The sequence below is a fragment of the Alternaria hordeiaustralica genome, assembly GCF_023758085.1.
Source record: "Alternaria hordeiaustralica strain BMP 2776 chromosome Unknown scaffold_6, whole genome shotgun sequence".
Lineage (NCBI taxonomy): Eukaryota > Fungi > Ascomycota > Dothideomycetes > Pleosporales > Pleosporaceae > Alternaria > Alternaria hordeiaustralica.
This window is the reverse complement of record NW_026056778.1, coordinates 210,564-227,921: the sequence shown is the minus strand read 5'-3', so window position 1 is coordinate 227,921 and position 17,358 is coordinate 210,564. Positions and strand designations below refer to the sequence as shown.

Below are 17,358 nucleotides of genomic sequence, written 5' to 3'. Positions count from 1 at the left end.
TATAACGAAGCGAATTTTACCAGTTTCACCATTTTCCTACAACGCGCGTCTTGTCTTCCGAAGCCTTGGAGCAGCGATACCTCTCGCCATCTTCTTGCCGCCGCCAATCGGTATATACGTCCCATTCAGCCCACACCCAAAGTTCTCACACGTCGAGATAGTATGCACGTACCGAATCTTCCCCTTCTCGACGCGGAAAGTATGGCTATCTGGAGCCGGTGTCTCACTCGCCCTGTCCAGCCCCGGGAAACCCACATAGATATTCACGCTGCCCATTTCGACGTCAACCACATACCGGCGATCCTGCACATAAACCGTACTCGGCAGACCCAAAGAGCAGGTCTCGCCATTCGTCATACTCGTATCGGTATACGCACCTCCTTCAAGCCTGGCGCAAGGTGTGCCAAACGGAATGGTGACATTGACATTGCCAAAGCGGTTGAAGTACGCATCGCCAGCCGCCTTGATAACCTCGCGGGTATCCTGGTCCGCAAGCGGAACAGGCGACCAATCCTGCATCGCATTCCAGTACGCCGTACCAGTAGCATTGAACAACCAATCCCCTTCATCACTAACCAGGGTCTCCATTCTCGTCACAAACTTGCCGTTCCCCTCCACGCGCACGCCGAGAACATACGGGTGGCTTGACTCTGCCACGATGATCTCGGTGAACGCGCTGCAGAGGTACGGGTCTAGGAAGACGCGCGAGTCGGTGCTGTTGAGGGGCGTGTTGATGATGGAGGTTGCGGCGGAGAGATTGGCGGGCTTGAAGTTCTCCGTGTAGGTGAAGTTTTGGAGCATGTAGTTTGTGAGAAGTGTGGAGTTGCCAATGGTTTGGGCGGAGAGGTAGAGCGATGTGAAGGCGGCGAGGAACTCGCGTTCGCAGGCGCTCATTGCGAGGGGGAGGAGCGCTGTTGCGCTGAGAAGGGTTGAGGGACGCATGTTGAGGGATCGCAGCTCTTGCAACTCAGCAACAATGTGGAATTGATTCAGGATAGTGCTGTTGTTCCTCGTATCTTTCTCAGCTTTATGAAAGATTACAATAGCTTTGAGACTGTGTGAACTGCCGTTGGAAATAATCTGGACTACCATGCTCGAGCATGGGTGCGTTGCGGATGGACCTGCATGGACGTTAATATGCGAATAGAGTGTGGGGCTTGTCGGCATCGTGCACGACTTTTCATCCACCACACGTTCATCCCAAGCTAATTCGCAGTCTATTTAGGCCAAGATTATGGTGCGAGCGGATATTAGTGTCGAGTTTATCTTCCATGCCTAAAAGATCAATGCTGGGCTTAGTGATATCACTGTACAGTGAGAGACAAAGTTACGAATATTCTCCACGTTCATAGCACTAAGCAGTGCAGCTATCCGTACTACCCATTCTGACGGAAAACCCGCCTTTCGCAAACATCCTTTAGTCTTGTAAGCCAATGACCTTTTACCGTGATCTCGTCATATGCGCAATCCCATAATCAAGAACAAACAAAGCAAGGCCATCGGGCGGAGAATCACTCCTAAATCTGTAAAGCATGAAATAGAAGACCCCAAGCCCTAAAAGACGTCAAGCCAAAAAGGCTAATAACAAGACCACCCCTCGCCCTCATCACACACGTCCTCGTGGGCCGGATCGACCAGACTCATCGGAGAGGTCATCGGGTGAACATGCGGGGGGTTGGGGTAAACGTAGTTCACACCGGAGAGACCTACAGCGGGAGCAGCGCGTTGTGGATATGGGCTGTGGCTGCGGCTACGCCTGCGGCGGGTAGCACGTGGGAGCTCTGTGGCACGCTCAGGCTCCTTAATGACTGGCTGGTCGATTTCGTCCTTGCAGTGCATGTCCTTGGCGAGGTCGAAAGCGTCTTGAAGGCTGATCTTGTCGCTAAGACCTTTCTCTTGAGCCCATTTCCAGATCTTCTTCATACCAGTGCTGCTCTCGATGATGTTCTTCTCGGGACCGGAGACGTCGCTGCTGTTGATGGGAATGTGGACAGTCTTGTCGCCGGACTCGACGGTGGCCCAATAGGTGACGGTATAGTCAGTAGATACAGGAGCTTCTGGTTCGGGAGCGTTGTTGGAGTCTTTAAGGTTACCAATGGAAGCCCATGCGTCGTCTCCTGAGCTCTGTGGGCCTGGTCCAGTAGACCCCGGATTACCAGGCGCGGAGTTGGGGTTTATCAACCAAGCAAGGTCCTTACACTCGTATTCCCAACTTGACGGAGCCCACAGGGGATCCCTTAGCCCACCTGAACCGCCATATCCGTCACTAATCGCAGAGGGGGCTGCACGAACAGCGCCCGTCTTGTTCTTGGCCTTGTCCTGGTCCTTCTTGGACTCGTCTTCCTCTGTGGAGCTTGCGATGTCCTTCAAAGGTCGGAGTACGTTGAAACGGTCGGCATCTCGCACATCCATCGTTGTTCCAGTAGGTTCATCGTTGTGAAGAGGTGTGAAGGCATGTGAGGGATCAGTGACCATTAAGGGGTTCATTACGCCGTCTTGAATGGACTGGCGATCCATTTCTCCCAAACCACCGTTCTCAAGCGGCGCAAGCCAAGCCCTCAGCATCTGTCGGATATGATCAAGACTGCGGGCGTTGCGGTACATGGAGACAGCAACAACTAGATTTGCGCCGCACATACGAAGGATCTCGAAGACTTCATCGCGCGAGAAGGCGTTGGCAGTAAAGTCCAGAAACTCGTCTACCATAGCGTCGTCCGGTGCGGGGGTGCTGTCAGCAGAAGCAGAGCCGGTAGCGGTCTCGACATCAGAAGTCTTCTCTGGCAAACCCTTGTCCATAGAGAAGAGGTCGGGAATCGAATCGGCGTCGGAGTCGCTGTACTCTTCTCCATCTGTGTTGAGACCATAGTTGAGACCTTCTACTGCTACGCGAGCCTGCTTGTTATCTTCCGCAACAGTCGGAAGAAATTTACGCGGCTCTAAAGTAGTAGTTCCGGCTGTCGCGTCGCCGTTCTTGACCTCGGCACAGTCGTCTTCGATCTCGAACTCGATATCGGAAATGTCGGAGTTATCTAGAAGATTCAGAAGATCGATGGGTGAGATACCTTCCTTGAGGGTAATACAGTTGACGTTGTGATCTTGACCCGTGTGGACACCGCAAAGGGCCTCTAGCGATGACTGGCTGGGTGCGTTCTTCTTTGGGTGAGTGCGTTCTGGAAGCGAAGTAGCGGGCTCGGGCTTTGGGGTTGCAGGGCCGCTCGGGGAAGAAACAGGAGCGAGTTCGCGTTTAACCCAATGTAGAGTAGCCATGTTGTCGGCGTCCAGGATAGTTTCGACATCCTGCTCGCGAATCTGGCGGTGGACGTCCTCGAAAGTCCTGAGCTCAGGAAGCGGTGACCTAGATGCCCTCGTTGCAGCGCGAGCATGGGACAATGTCGTGGACAGCTCAGTCGGCCAGACGAAAGTGTCGAAAAATGTCGAATGGAGGTTTGGTCGGTCTGCAGTTGGGCTATTGCCATCATCATCTCCAGACTTGACCTTAACAGTACTCCACTTCTTCTTCACGGACTGCTCTTCACCCTGATCATCAGCGCGTCTAGCAGAAGGAGAAGCCTTGACTTCCGCCGAGCGAGTAGGAGCAGTGTCGGTATGCGATAGTGAATGTGTCTCAGTCTGATGTCGATAGTTCCCATAGGGCCTTGGAGTCTGATCAATCATACCTCCCGCGACTTGGTCGGGTTGCTGAACCGCGGAGCGCATGTTGTTGTACACGGGGAAAAGATCGACGGCTGAGGGGAACGCCCCGATCATGTTACGGGCACTGTTGATAGACTTCTTCACTGCCATCTCGTGGGCTTTAACCAGCCCTCGGAGTCCGGCGGGGTCGTTGCGGCCGTTTGCGCCGTGTCCAGCGGGATCTTGCTCGTCGTGTTCTTCGCGCTCGTTGCTGGAGGCGTACGCAAGGCCGTGTTCCTTGTCCTTACCAGGTTGGCCGTTCAGGACTTGCTCATACTCAGCGTTGAGTTCTTCGATCCGAGCTTCGAGTTGAGCCAAGGCCTCATCGTCGTTATCGAACGCAAGCTGGGACGCCGCACACATGTTAGCCTCTTCAGCGATTTCCTGGAGTGGTCGAAGACCAGCGGTGTTGACCTTGGGAGACATCCTGTTGGAAGGCGATTGGTACTCGTCAGAGCTTGGCGGGGTGTGAGCAGCGGGACTGAATTGATCGCCGCTATCGCTGTCACTGAAGGAGCCGGGAATCCACATCGAATTGGCTCGACCGAAACGTCCGCGTTGGCGCATCCGGTCCATGTCTAATGGAGTAGCTTTCTGTAGAATGTTCGTAGTCGTGAATAGAAGAGAAGTTGTTTGGAGGTAAGGTACCGCAGTGTTGTCGGGGTGTACGGTGGAGGAAAAGAGCTGGTCGGAGAGGGGCTTTTTTATATGGCCTTAGTGCGTGAGAGCTTGGACGTGGATCTGGGTGAGAGCAGGTGATATCACTCAGAGACGAGAAGTGAAAGATCGGACGTTTCTGGATAATGACGTATTCGGGAAGGCAGACGCGGAGGTGAGGGGCGAGTGAGTGTCGAGCAGGCGGTAGTGACGCAGATAGCCTAGCCGCTGGTATAGATGTGCGACCAGTACACCAGTATCGTCCAACGTAGGCCGAACGATCATCTTCACACCCCCATCACTCAAGCAAAGGTCTCCTCTCTGCATCCCTCGTATTCCACCAGAAAAAGCCTCTCTTACGCGTCCCTCCATCCACCTCTTCAACCTCGAATTCTTTCTGCTCGCCATTCACTCTTCGCCACCACTTCCCCCAACTTTCGCTTCTTCTTACCCATACCTCTTCCGTTCCATCTTCATAGAGCGCGTAGCCACCTCGACTTGCCTTTGCACCAAAGCCAACCCCCTTGATACACTTCGCGAGACTGTACAGCACTAGAACACCGAAGAGCGTAGAGAAGATAGTCACGATGGACGTCAAGAATGTGATTGTAGACACTTGACAGCCCAACCCCGAGGTACGCAGCTCAAAGCGCTCAGATGGTAAAGCGCATATCGAGTCGTAGCGAATGGGTGAAAGGAGAGGAAAAGCTTTTGATAAAGCGTCCGTAGGTAAGGGAAGGCACGTCGAGGACTGTTAGATTCAGTCAGTCATAATCCGCCGTATCCCAGGGGTGAATGCGTGACAAGTCGATGGAGGAGATATGAACATACAATAGCACACCACCCGCAATGGCCTTTACTCCGATGACAGTCACCACAATCATCATAGCCCCAGCACTCGAACAATCGTCCCCAGTCGTCTTTAGGGCTGCTTTGAAGCCGTTGATGGAGCAGTCCCGTCACGTTCTTCGACGCGTCATCGTCGCGCTTGGCAGAGGTGGCTGGGCAGTTGGATGGCATCATGTACGTGTGGAGCAGCCAGGAAGTATACAACACCCAAGTCACGTAAGATTGAGGGCCGCTACGCGAAAAGAATAATGTTGAAAACGCCAAAGAAAGTTGGGATGAGATGAGCGATCAGTTGCGATGAAAGGTCGATAAATGCGGGGCGCGATAAGACGCGCGCTATTCTGCATTCGTCACGCATCATCACCTCGGCTTCCAGACATTCCAAGGTTCTGCGGAAGTCATCAGCTCACGAGGCCAAGCGAGGCATTCAAGACACGAAGTTGCAGGAAGAGCGAGTGATATTCACTGAAGCTAAAGTATGTACAAAGAAGATGCCCCAGATGTATCAAATGTCGAGACCGGGGCGGGAGATTGGTGTGCGCCTCTTATTTAGGGACGCACTGAGAGAACCATGTGTTGTTCACTGCGCACTTGTATCCGCTGACACAAGCTGTCGGACCAGTGTAGCCTTGACCGCCGCATCTGATTCGAAGTTAGTATGTGTTCAATGCATGAAAGTGCTTTGTCCACTTACTGTTCCCAGGCGTTTGCCGTCTTGGTAGGAGTAGCTGAGGGTGCTGCAGATGTCTTGGTCGGCGCAGCCGATGACTTTCCTGGTGTGGACGATGGCTTCACAGGGGCAGCTGACGAACTAGTCGGAGCCTTGGAAGATGAGGGCTTAGCGGTACTGGCGGATGACGGAGCGGACGACGAAGGCTTACCACCTCCACTGCTTGCACCAAGTGCAAGGATCTTAGCAGCAGCATGTTCTGCGAGCACGACGATGTAAGATGTAGGGTTGGTGAAGATGTGACTGCGCCATGTTAGTTCGAGGATGTTGTGTGATATTGAGGGTGAGCTTACCCAGGGAAGAGAGACGCGTCGACGACGTGAATGTTCTTCGTTCCGTACACCTGAGTGTTCAGATCCACGACGGCTGTTCCGCCAGTAAGACCACTATCGGTTCCAATCTTCGCGGTTCCGATCCAGTGGTTGGCGCGACGGGCAGCTGGTGTCTTGGGAAGGCTGGCAACGTACGCCTCAACCGTCATGTTGGGTGATGGTACCTGGAACTCGATCATTGGGTTCTTCTGGATAGCCTTCATCATGCTCTTGATACCGGCAACAACTACACCGGTGTCGGCTTCGTTCTGTAGGTAGGGCGCCTTGCTGACGTAGACGTTGAGAGCACCGTTGATGGAGAGCGCACCACGCGAGGTAGAGCCGTGGCCTAGATACTGGCTGATAGTGAGGTGGTGGGTGTCGTTGGCACCGGGGCCTTCAACACGAGCAGTCCATTGGAGCGATCGGTCAATGCCATCACTTCCCTTGATCACTTCCCAAGCGAGGGGACCAATGTTGGGCGCAGACTGAGCAAGGATACCAGAGCGCTTGGAGAGGTACAGATCCTTGTCGCTCTCGATGGGAGCATCCCACGCCTTGTAGAAGTCGTAGAAGGAGATGTTGGGATGCTTGATAACAAGGTCGGTGTTGACGTGGTCGTTCAAGTTCTGGCCGACAGGGAGGTTGATCCAATCAGACTCGTTGATCATGGTCGAGCCATCGAGGGCGCTGTTCTTGACGATGCTCAGCTGGTCTTTTGGTCCAATGCCGCTGCGGAAGAGAACCTTGGAGGATCCGAAAGCTCCACCGGAGACAATGACACGGCCTCCAGGGTTCAGGTTGACAGTACCGCAGTAGCCAGTGCCGCCAACACCGCTCTCAAGCTCGACGCCAGTAGCAGTATCACCGGTGCGAACGATACGGCGGGCCATGGTGTTAGTCCACAGCTTGAAGTTCTTCCTCTCAAGGGCGGAAACCATGTAAGTGCCAAGAGGACCCTGCCTTTGACCGTTGTCGTACATGAAGGGAGAGTGAGAGTATGTGCGGTTCTTCTGGTTCTGTTGGTCGTTCGCGACGACGCTCTTCCAGCCATCTGCACCAAGCGCACCGGATAGGACATCGAAGCCTTCCTGCTTGTAGCGCTTTCCGTCGACAGAAGGAGTGTCAGTACCCGGGATGCGCTTGAAGACACGGTCGATTGCGCCCTTGACGTCAGCTGACTTCCAGCCGTTCGGGAACTGGTAGTCGAAGTCAATGTCAACAGGCTTCCACCAAAGCGCAGCGTTGACAGCAGCGCCTCCACCGAGAACACAGCCAGCCATTTGGTCAATGTCAGTGCAAGCTACACCAGCAGAGTCAACCCAGATCTGGTTGCAAAGACCGGGAACGTCGAAGCGGGTCAGGTTGTTGCTAGTGACCCAGTCAGGGCCCATCTTTCCGCCGAATCGGGCGAGAGATGGCGGGCCCTTCTCGAGCATGAGAACACTCTTGCCAGACTCAGAAAGCTTGTCTGCTACGGGAATACCTCCAGCACCACCGCCAATGACGATGTAGTCGAAGGAGCCTGAAGGAGCAGGCGATCCCTGGCACTTGACAGGTGCTGTTGGAGTGGGCGTAGCCGATGGCTGACCAGATTTGGTCGGTGTAGGTGCACCAGAAGGCTGGCCACCTACCAACTTGAGGTAGTCGGTGTACTTTGCGTTCCTCGCGTCCGCGGTAGGAGCGCCGAACTGAGACTGTCCCTTGTTGTGGAAAACCCAGGTACCGTCATAGATCTTGTCATGCTGGGCCCAACCGATAACGTTGACCTCAGTAGTGGGAAGCTGAGAGCCCTCAGCACCGCCCTGGTTCCAGACCCAGCAGTGCTCGCATCGGTAGACGATCTCGAAGTGTGTGTCGGTGACGGAGTGGAAGATTTGAGTCAAAGTCGCGTTGCCAGTGTAGTCCTCAGGAGCGACATAGCCACCTGCCCAGACAAACTTGGTCTTGACGGCATCTTCTTCCGGCCATGCAACGAGGAGAAGAGAGTTTGGCATGCCACCAGCATGGCTGACACCGGACCATCCCTGCCTGTTTGCTTCGAGCGAACCTTTCTGGGGAACATTAGCGGCTGCAGCATCGACGCAGACTTGCTATAACTTACAATGTAACCAATGTACTCGTCGTTGGCTCCAGTAGGTTCTCCAGGCAGTACCCAACCCCACTCGAAACCACCTGCAGTCTGGGCGTCACTGACTGTCTGGCGCCAGAACTCAATACCGGTGCCTTCGTGGGTGAACGTTTCCTGCGCAAGAGCGAGAGGGGCGAAAAGAGAGGATAGCAGCGAAGCCGCTCGAACGAAAGAAGAGGTCTTCATCTTGGAGACTTGTTACCAGCACGTCGAAGATGAGATGAATTGACAAGCGCAAGTTGTAGCTGTGGCCTCTATCGCTATGCCAGGGTGCGGACGTGTTATATACACATCAACATTATGCTAGACTACGCCGCCGTGTATGGGGTTGACACCCGTGGCCAAGCCACTACCTGGGGAACTTCCTTCTGGAGGCGGCAGAAGTGCGCATTGAACCAGGTACGGAAGACGCGCGCTGGCTGGGATGGGCCAAGCGAGGGGCGTGATTACCGTGGGCGACATCGTCATTGGCTGTTTCAAAACGTAGGTGATCTGGCCGAGATTCAAGGTTAGTCGTTAATATGTCGAAACTACGGCGGCATGGGTGGATTGATTGATGTAGATTGACAGAAGCCGGGACTGCGACTTAGCATCGCCGTTAGCCATGTGCCCCTTGCCCGTTCGGGCCCAGGCTTCCCCACAATCGTTTAGTGGCTGGTGGGATGGACCGTCACTTTCGCGCTTTCGCCTCGCATCAGCCTCTTCAAGTGCACCATCTGCACCACCAGCTTCGTCGGAAAGATTATCAAGTCAGTGCTCTTGACCTCGTGCAACCGCCACAGCCTTCTCGGTACCGGCTTCTTCCCGCATATTCCGCAAGGCTGCCCCAAAATGAAGGACGGCTTCCAAGCCTTCTCGCTGACCGACAAGACGCGCACGTTTCATTGATTGAAACACTTGACCAGACCAGTAACACACAATCTATTATATTACGCATTCCTCCTCTCGCTTCCCACATTCCAAGAGCCGCGCCACGGTGTCGCGGCATGTCTCGGTCATATCCTCCTCCCTGTAATTAATACTGCGGTTTTTCCACCCAACCGCCGGTTCAAAGAACGCGCAGTCAAGACCGCATTGGTGCTCGTTGCCTATTTGGTATATGCCGAGGGTTCTATGCGCTGAGGAATCCACAAAGCACGTGTCTCGTGCATACACAGTATATTTTCAAAAGTGCGTTACGGCGGGCGAAATAGATTGGGATTAAAGTGTCTCTGGTCACGCGAGTCTACCGCGAGTCGCATGCGTGCCGAACTGGAAGGTCGACCAGATTTGAACAATAATGCCGTGTTCCATTTGGACAGCTTGAGAACGGTGCAGAACAATGGCATATAGGAAGATTCATCGACGCGTTGATGAGGACATTCAGGATCTAACGTAGTAGCCTACATGATGAAGGCTTATGCGGTTACTTGTGCTTTACTGGCCAGCGCTTCGGCACACACAATTTTCACCCAGCTACACGTCAATGGCGTGGCGCAAGGACACACTAAGGGGATTCGAGTGCCGGTGAGCATGTTCACGATTCCCATGTTGCTCCCCTGCTAACAGCACGACACAGACCTACGACGGGTAATGCACCCCGCAATCGCCTTTTGAACTCCAACTCACTTACGTTTCCAGACCAATAACGGACGTTACATCAAACGATGTGATCTGTAATGGCGGGTAAAGCATTACAAAGCGTGGAACCAAGCGCTAGATTGACCCGCATTCAGCATAAACCCCCACAGAACGCCTCTTCCCAAAGACATCATCAATGTACGCTGGTTGCGCAATAAGCAATAACGCCACATGGCTTCGGCTTACTCCTTGTCAGGTCAAAGCTGGAGACAAGCTCACTGCCGAGTGGCACCACACGCTCGATTCCAAGCCCGAGACGGACAAGTCAGATCCAATTGACCCCGGTCATCTGGGACCCATCATGGTCTACCTTGCCAGAGTCGATGATGCCTTGTCTACCAAAGTGACGGGACTCAAGTGGTTTAAGATCTACGAGGATGGTATGGATGCCAATGGCGAGTGGGCCGTTACAAGACTGTATAACAACAAGGGCCTGGTAGACTTTGTACTGCCGTCATGCATTCCCAGTGGACAGTAAGTCATCTCCAAGTTCTTGCCAAATCTATATGGTCGACTGACACGGGTCTTTCCAGGTACCTCCTTCGCGCAGAGCTCATTGCTCTCCATGCCGCCTCAAACTACCCCGGTGCTCAACTCTATATGGAGTGTGCTCAAATCAATGTGACAGGAGGTGGCAGTGCCAGTCCGGCGACTGTCAGCTTTCCAGGTGCATACAAAGCGACTGACCCGGGGATTAAGTTTCAACTGTACTGGCCGATCCCGACCAGCTACACAATTCCCGGTCCGAGACCATTCACTTGCTCTGCCAAGATCAGGTAGGCAAACATGGGGGACATTCACGCGCACATACATAAACTTCTCTTCTTCTTGTTGCGTCAAGTACATACAAGATCCAACCCAAATGCAATCTAGTGAAAGGGTAGTGGAAATATAGATACACTTTCGCTACACTCAAGATCCATCCATAATGCCACAAGAAATGACTTCCCCATCAACACGCAAGATAAACCGTTCCCCAAGACTGTCTTCGTGTATGCATCCCACAAACAATCTGCCCGCATCTATCTCACATGCATAACGCGTGACCGCAGCTTCCAACCGTGGAACCTTGGAACTCCGTACCTGCGTCAGCAGCTCCACTCAACCTGGAGCTTCCCCACCAACACCTCGTGCCTCCACAACCCCAAGCCCTGCAACACCGTTCCCGCAAAGTTACGCCCCACCGTACTCGACAAGACCGAATATACGCCCTGATACTGCTACTTTGGCAAAATCGACGGACCCTGACGTACGCGTATAGCCATATCGAATATGCACGACGAACGTGAGTGCTCCTCTTCCCCGCTACAATGCACACCCAGCGCAATGCGCGCGCATAGCCAGACCATGCGACCAGTTGTGAGCTCCAGTGCGAGGGTGCCGCTTGAGAGCATGTTGAGAGATCACTAGCGACCTCGGCATCGTCTCATTCGGACATGCGAGCTCTGAAGTGTGACTACTCGTCGCATCGCATCGCGTCCCTCCACCCAGCACAACGCGCGCGAACCTCGCTAACACCACTCCCGCAGATCCCCACCCCCTCCTCGCCCAAGTCCCCCTAACACTCTCGCCCTTCCTCTCCCTCCCCACATCCGTCCCCCTGCCATACTCCTACGTAACCCTCCCGTCGACGCTGCCTCCCTCGATCCTCTCTCAGCAGCAGCAGCAACAACAAGACCCGTCCAACCCCAACGCCTCTGCGTCGAAACCAGCATACGTCACCTCGTCAACAGGTACATCAGCGCATCCAGACCAGATCCTCACGTCGTGTGTCGCGCTACAAGAGCACCTTGCCAAGCTAGAAGCGGACGCGCGGAGGACGTTGGCGGAGTGGGAGGAGAGGCGGCGGAAGGAGGATCTCGCGGAGAAGAGGAGGGTTGCGCCTGGGTGGTTGGACAGTGGTGTGCACATCATTAAGCCGGGGGGACCTAGCGATAATAATGAGTCGACCAAGGAAGAAAAGGTGCCGGAGCAGAACCTTATGGATCTAGATCCGCAGGCGGAGCGCAAGGCACAAGAAGGCGAGGAGCTGGATAGGGTGTTTGGCGGATTACAGGTTTAAGCCTGCCATCTCAACATCACTATACCCACGAACAAGATTTAGCGACCAGCGGTCTTCATAATAGATTAATACCAAGTTATACAACTATAAGCTATGACGTGCTGTTTTAGCTCAAGCCTAGATACGCGTCGCCTACAGTGATCCCCACGGCGGCGCGACATTACAGACATATGAGAACCGAAGTTACGGAAACAGAAAGGGGAATCTTGAAGGAAGAATGTGGAGAATTAGTGCGACCATGCTGAATCGCTGCACCATCTCTGTACGTGCAACACCACCAACGCCAAAGGGTGCGTCTAGCGACGGCCGTGAGAGCGGTTGATGCTTCCCTGGAGGCTGTCCACTTCCGTCTCAAGACGCTTGATCTCCGCGTGGCTGGCCTCGAGGTCCTTGTTGAGGCGGTCACGCTCGGCAATAAGCTTCTGCTCCCACTGTCTGAAGCGCTGCTCCTCAACCTTGACCTGCTCGGTGAAACGCTTGCGAAGCGCCTCTTCCTCCTCCTTGAACTTGGGGTTGTCCAGCTTCCTTGGGCGCGCCTCGCCGAACTTCCTTGTCTCCATCTGGCCAGCGCGGTAGGCCTCGTAGTGATTCTCCTCCGTGGTGTGGATGAGGTCGAGCATGTGGGTTCGGATGAGAATAGCGCGGAGCTTCTTGAAGTCGCAGTGCTCCTCGTTCTCGACTTCGGCAACACCCCAGGCGTATTGGCGACCCTTGACAGTGCGGCCGTCGTTGGTCTGTACATCCTTCTCGGAACCGATGACGGAGAAGGGCATGGCATCGATGAGACCGCGTGCGTGTTGCATGGCGGCGGCGTCGTCATCCTCGAGAGGGGGAGTGTAGATCTTGATGCCCTGAGCATCGATCACTTGGCGCACCTAAAAGCGGTCAGTATTTGCTGCTGACATGTAGATGGACCAACTTACCCTCGCTTTGAACTTGGCCAGGTCTGTTGGGCTCAGTGTGTCGGCCTTGGCTACAACCGGGATCAAGTTGACGCGTGTGCACAGCTTCTTCATGACCTCAATGTCCAGGGGCTTCAGGGTGTGGCCGGTGGGGCGGATGAAGTACAGGCAGGCGTGAACACGAAGATCGATCTTATCAGAGCGGCGCGGTTGTTGCTCCTGAAGCATGTACGACTCATGCTGGTCGTCGAGGAACTCAATGATGGGTTGCCACGAGTCGCGGTTGTTGACGTAGTCACCAAAACCGGGGGTGTCGATAACGGTAAGACGGACTAGGTGTGTTAGCATAAAGAATGAATAGCAGTATGGCGCTGCATACCCTTGAAGAACTTCTCCTCGAGCTCGGCCTTGGTGATCTCAATCTCGACGGTCTTGTCCATCTGCTTGTGGTGTCGTCGCTTGTGGTCGGCGTAGTTCTTGATGGTGGTGGAGAAGAGGGTGTTGATGAAGGTGGTCTTTCCGAGACCAGACTCGCCGGCAACCTGAGCTAGTTAGATTGAAGTCGATTGATCATGTGGATGGTATGCGTACCATTATGGTGAAGGCAGCACCGCGCTTTGCAACAATCTTGTGCCTGTGCTACGTTAGGGCCGAAGCTGCGTGTCCGCTGTGTTGATAGTACCTCTGGTTGGGCAGCTGCAATGCATGTTAGTATACGAATTGAGGATATAGACTGAGCGGATGGTATACGTACATTGGCAATGCCAATGGGGGACGCGGACTCGGCCATTGTGCTGATGTGTGGTTGACCGCTGGTGTGTATGGGGTCTGCGTGGTGGTGTTAGCTATTAGGGTCCTGATAGTGGTGGAGTACGGCGTGGAAACATACGTAAGGTGACCGATGAAAAGCAAGTCAGCAGTGAGGTTGCTGAACGAGGTGCGATATGGGGTCTGGTGAGGAGGTGTGGTGTTGGTAGACAATTTGGGTCCCCTTTCTGCCAGTCGCCCATTCGGCAAGCACTGACCCTGAACGGGGAAACCGCGACTAATGCACACTACTCCACTAGCGCGTCCTGCGATGATCCGAGCTTCGAAAAAGTTCAAGATGCGACCATCATGCCCGCCACGACATGACGAGACCGCAGCCACGATACTTTGAAGATGAAGACTGACTTCCAGGTGAGTTGAGTGCTGCCGTGCAAATGTTCGCGTCTGACACCCACAGTTCTCCAACCTGCTGGGCACCGTCTACAGCAGAGGCAATCTTCTCTTCACACCCGATGGCACATGTCTGCTGTCGCCCGTTGGTAACCGCGTCACGGTTTTCGACCTTGTGAGGTAGGCTCACACTCGCGACTGCCTCTTTCGATATGCGCTGATCGTTAGTCAGCTCCAAGTCATACACGCTTCCGTTTGCGCACCGGAAGAACATCGCACGCCTGGCCCTCAACCCCCGCGGAAACCTCCTCCTCTCGGTCGATGAAGACGGTCGCGCAGTCCTCACCAATGTTCCTCGTCGCATCGTGCTCTACCACTTCTCTCTCCGCGGCGAAGTCACCTCGATCGCTTTCTCTCCTTCTGGTCGGCATTTCGCAGTAGGCATAGGAAGGCAGATTGAAGTATGGCACACACCGTCCACTCCAGACGTTGCCGAAGGCGATCTCGAGTTTGCGCCCTTCGTGCGACACCGGATATACACAGGACACTACAATTCAGTACAGAGCATAGAATGGTCTAGCGACTCGAGATTTTTCCTGAGCGCGTCCAAAGACATGACGGCGCGGATCTGGAGCGTGGATCAAGCAGAAGGACATGCGCAGACAACATTGGGCGGACACAGGCAGGAAGTAGTCGGCGCATGGTTCTCCAAGGATCAAGAGACCATATACACAGTCAGCAAGGACGGAGCGCTGTTCGTCTGGAAATACATGCTACGCTACGATGCGCCCGCCGACGCCGACCCGGACGACGACGAGAACCTACAATGGGGTATTCAGGAACGCCACTTCTTCCATCAGAACAATGCGCACGTCACATGCGCCAGCTTCCATCCCGAGTCGAAACTGCTCGTGACAGGCTTTTCACACGGTGCCTTCTTCATCCACGAGCTACCAGAATTTGCGCAAATCTCCAGCCTCAGCATCTCGCAGAACGACATCGATTACGTCGCCATCAACAAGACCGGAGAGTGGCTAGCGTTTGGCGCGTCGAAACTTGGCCAGCTACTTGTGTGGGAATGGCAGTCGGAATCGTACATTTTGAAGCAGCAGGGACACTTCGACTCGATGAACACAATCGCCTACTCGCCAGACGGTCAACGGATAATAACAGCGGCAGACGATGGCAAGATCAAAGTCTGGGAAGTCAACTCCGGTTTCTGTGTCGTCACATTCACGGAACACATGGGCGGTGTGACGGCCTGCGAATTCGCGAAGAAGGGAAACGTCTTGTTCACAGCCAGTCTTGATGGCTCCATCAGGGCTTGGGATCTCCACCGGTATCGCAACTTCCGCACTTTCACGGCGCCATCGAGGCTTTCCTTTTCGTCCCTAGCGGTTGACCCAAGCGGCGAGGTCGTATGCGCGGGCTCGATCGATTCTTTCGACATTCACATCTGGTCCGTCCAGACCGGCCAGTTGCTTGACAGACTATCTGGTCACGAAGGCCCTGTATCATCCCTAGCATTTTCTCCTGATGCTGGTACGCTGGTCAGTGGAAGTTGGGACAGGACTGTTCGCGTCTGGAACATCTTTGCTCGCACCCAAACAAGCGAGCCGCTACAACTCATGGCCGACATCCTATCTGTCGCATTCCGCCCCGATTCGAAGCAAATAGCCGTCACAACTCTTGATGGACAACTGACGTTCTGGAACGTATCCGATGCTGCACAGGAAAATGGCCTTGATGCGCGAAGGGACGTTTCCGGTGGTCGCAAGATGTCAGATCGGCGCACTGCAGCCAACGTAGCAGGCACCAAGGCCTTTACGTCGGTGAAGTACAGCGCAGACGGCACGTGTGTATTGGCAGGCGGCAACTCTAAGTACATCTGTCTATACGATGTTCAGTCTGGTGTGTTGCTCAAGAAGTTCACTGTATCCGTGAACCTTTCTCTCGATGGCACACAAGAGTTCCTCAACAGCAAGCTGCTCACAGATGCTGGGCCACAAGGTCTCATCGACGACCAAGGTGAAGCGTCCGATCTGGAAGATCGGCGAGACACAACACTACCCGGTGCGCAAAAGGGCATTGGCGCACGGAAAACACGACCGGAAGTACGCGTACCCGCTGTCGCGTTCTCGCCAACAGGCAGAGCGTTCTGCGCTGCTTCAACAGAAGGCTTACTAATCTACTCACTCGACAACACGTTCCAATTCGATCCCTTCGACCTAGACATCACCGTCACACCAGCGACAACTCTCGAGACTCTCGCACAGAAAGACTACCTCAAGGCACTGGTCATGGCTTTCCGTCTAAACGAGCGCAACCTTGTTCGCCGCGTATACGAAGCCACGCCCGTCAGCAACGTCGCTCTAGTAGTCAAGGACCTGCCATCAGTGTATCTCGGTCGGTTACTACGGTTCGTCGCCCTCCAAGCCGATGAGTCCCCGCATCTGGAGTTCAACCTAGTGTGGATCGAGTCACTACTGAGCAAGCACGGTCGATGGATGAAGGACAACAAGGGCGGTCTTGAGGCCGAGTTAAGAAGCGTTGAGAAAGCTGTTCGCAGGATACAGGCTGAGCTCGCAAGATTAGCTGACGAGAACATCTATCGCATCGAATATCTGCTCGCACAGCCGCCAGAGGAGAAAGAGAAGTCAGCCCAACTCGACTTTGGGGTCAAAGCGATAGAGAATGGGATATCAGATGAAGAGATGGTTGACAGTGATGAAGGCGAGGATATAGGCGAGTGGATGGGCTTTGAAGAGTGATACCATTGTACGAATACGAATTCTGACGAACTGTTATATCTGACTGTGTGTACCTGTCGTGGCTGCGGAGTCCCTGCAATATGTACAATGGCGCCTGCGCGTCCCGAGGTTCTGATCACCAGCAACTGCCCTTGCTCGATGTCGCTCTTTCCACACCTTGGACATACAGACTGGACAACAATAATGGTCAAAGCGTACATCGCGCGGCTTGATCATGGCTAATGTGCTAGGAAGGTGCGTGCTGCTTACGACGATCGCTACTTCATCAACGTATCGATGGAGGATGTATTGCGAGGAGGAAGACCTTATCACACCGCTTATTATATACAAAGAATCTTGGCATGATCTCGACTCTTAGACACAGCGAAGACGAATATCTACATGAGAGAATTAAGAAGGGTTCAATAGATCGTCGCGGGCCGTTTCTGGTATGAGAGTGCCGTCCTTGTCAGCCGCCACAACATTGCCATCCTT

The 17,358-nt window shown here is 54.1% G+C and overlaps 6 protein-coding genes across 6 annotated transcripts; 2 read left to right on the top strand and 4 right to left on the bottom strand.

Moving 5' to 3' along the window:
* Positions 1-36: 36 nt before the first annotated feature.
* J4E84_003965 (uncharacterized protein) lies at positions 37-1,092 on the bottom strand (the record flags this gene model as incomplete). The annotated part of the gene is made up of 1 exon (XM_049386574.1): positions 37-1,092. The coding sequence occupies one exon, from the start codon at positions 1,090-1,092 to the stop codon at positions 37-39; it is 1,056 nt and encodes a 351-aa protein (XP_049245344.1).
* A 486-nt stretch (positions 1,093-1,578) lies between these two features.
* J4E84_003964 (uncharacterized protein) lies at positions 1,579-4,649 on the bottom strand (the record flags this gene model as incomplete). The annotated part of the gene is made up of 2 exons (XM_049386573.1): positions 1,579-4,287; positions 4,644-4,649. The coding sequence occupies 2 exons, from the start codon at positions 4,647-4,649 to the stop codon at positions 1,579-1,581; spliced, it is 2,715 nt and encodes a 904-aa protein (XP_049245343.1).
* A 1,240-nt stretch (positions 4,650-5,889) lies between these two features.
* On the bottom strand, positions 5,890-8,557 carry J4E84_003963 (uncharacterized protein; the record flags this gene model as incomplete). The annotated part of the gene is made up of 3 exons (XM_049386572.1): positions 5,890-6,172; positions 6,223-8,294; positions 8,345-8,557. 3 exons carry the CDS (start codon positions 8,555-8,557, stop codon positions 5,890-5,892), a joined length of 2,568 nt encoding a protein of 855 aa, XP_049245342.1.
* A 1,053-nt stretch (positions 8,558-9,610) lies between these two features.
* On the top strand, positions 9,611-12,053 carry J4E84_003962 (uncharacterized protein; the record flags this gene model as incomplete). Its single annotated transcript, XM_049386571.1, has 10 exons — positions 9,611-9,629; positions 9,753-9,877; positions 9,930-9,940; positions 9,992-10,036; positions 10,087-10,129; positions 10,188-10,465; positions 10,525-10,767; positions 11,253-11,276; positions 11,332-11,360; positions 11,521-12,053. 10 exons carry the CDS (start codon positions 9,611-9,613, stop codon positions 12,051-12,053), a joined length of 1,350 nt encoding a protein of 449 aa, XP_049245341.1.
* A 296-nt stretch (positions 12,054-12,349) lies between these two features.
* Positions 12,350-13,745, bottom strand: J4E84_003961 (uncharacterized protein; the record flags this gene model as incomplete). The annotated part of the gene is made up of 6 exons (XM_049386570.1): positions 12,350-12,928; positions 12,977-13,287; positions 13,335-13,497; positions 13,547-13,589; positions 13,638-13,651; positions 13,710-13,745. The coding sequence occupies 6 exons, from the start codon at positions 13,743-13,745 to the stop codon at positions 12,350-12,352; spliced, it is 1,146 nt and encodes a 381-aa protein (XP_049245340.1).
* Positions 13,746-14,116: 371 nt separating this feature from the next.
* J4E84_003960 (uncharacterized protein) lies at positions 14,117-16,884 on the top strand (the record flags this gene model as incomplete). Its single annotated transcript, XM_049386569.1, has 3 exons — positions 14,117-14,134; positions 14,181-14,293; positions 14,346-16,884. 3 exons carry the CDS (start codon positions 14,117-14,119, stop codon positions 16,882-16,884), a joined length of 2,670 nt encoding a protein of 889 aa, XP_049245339.1.
* Positions 16,885-17,358: the final 474 nt, after the last annotated feature.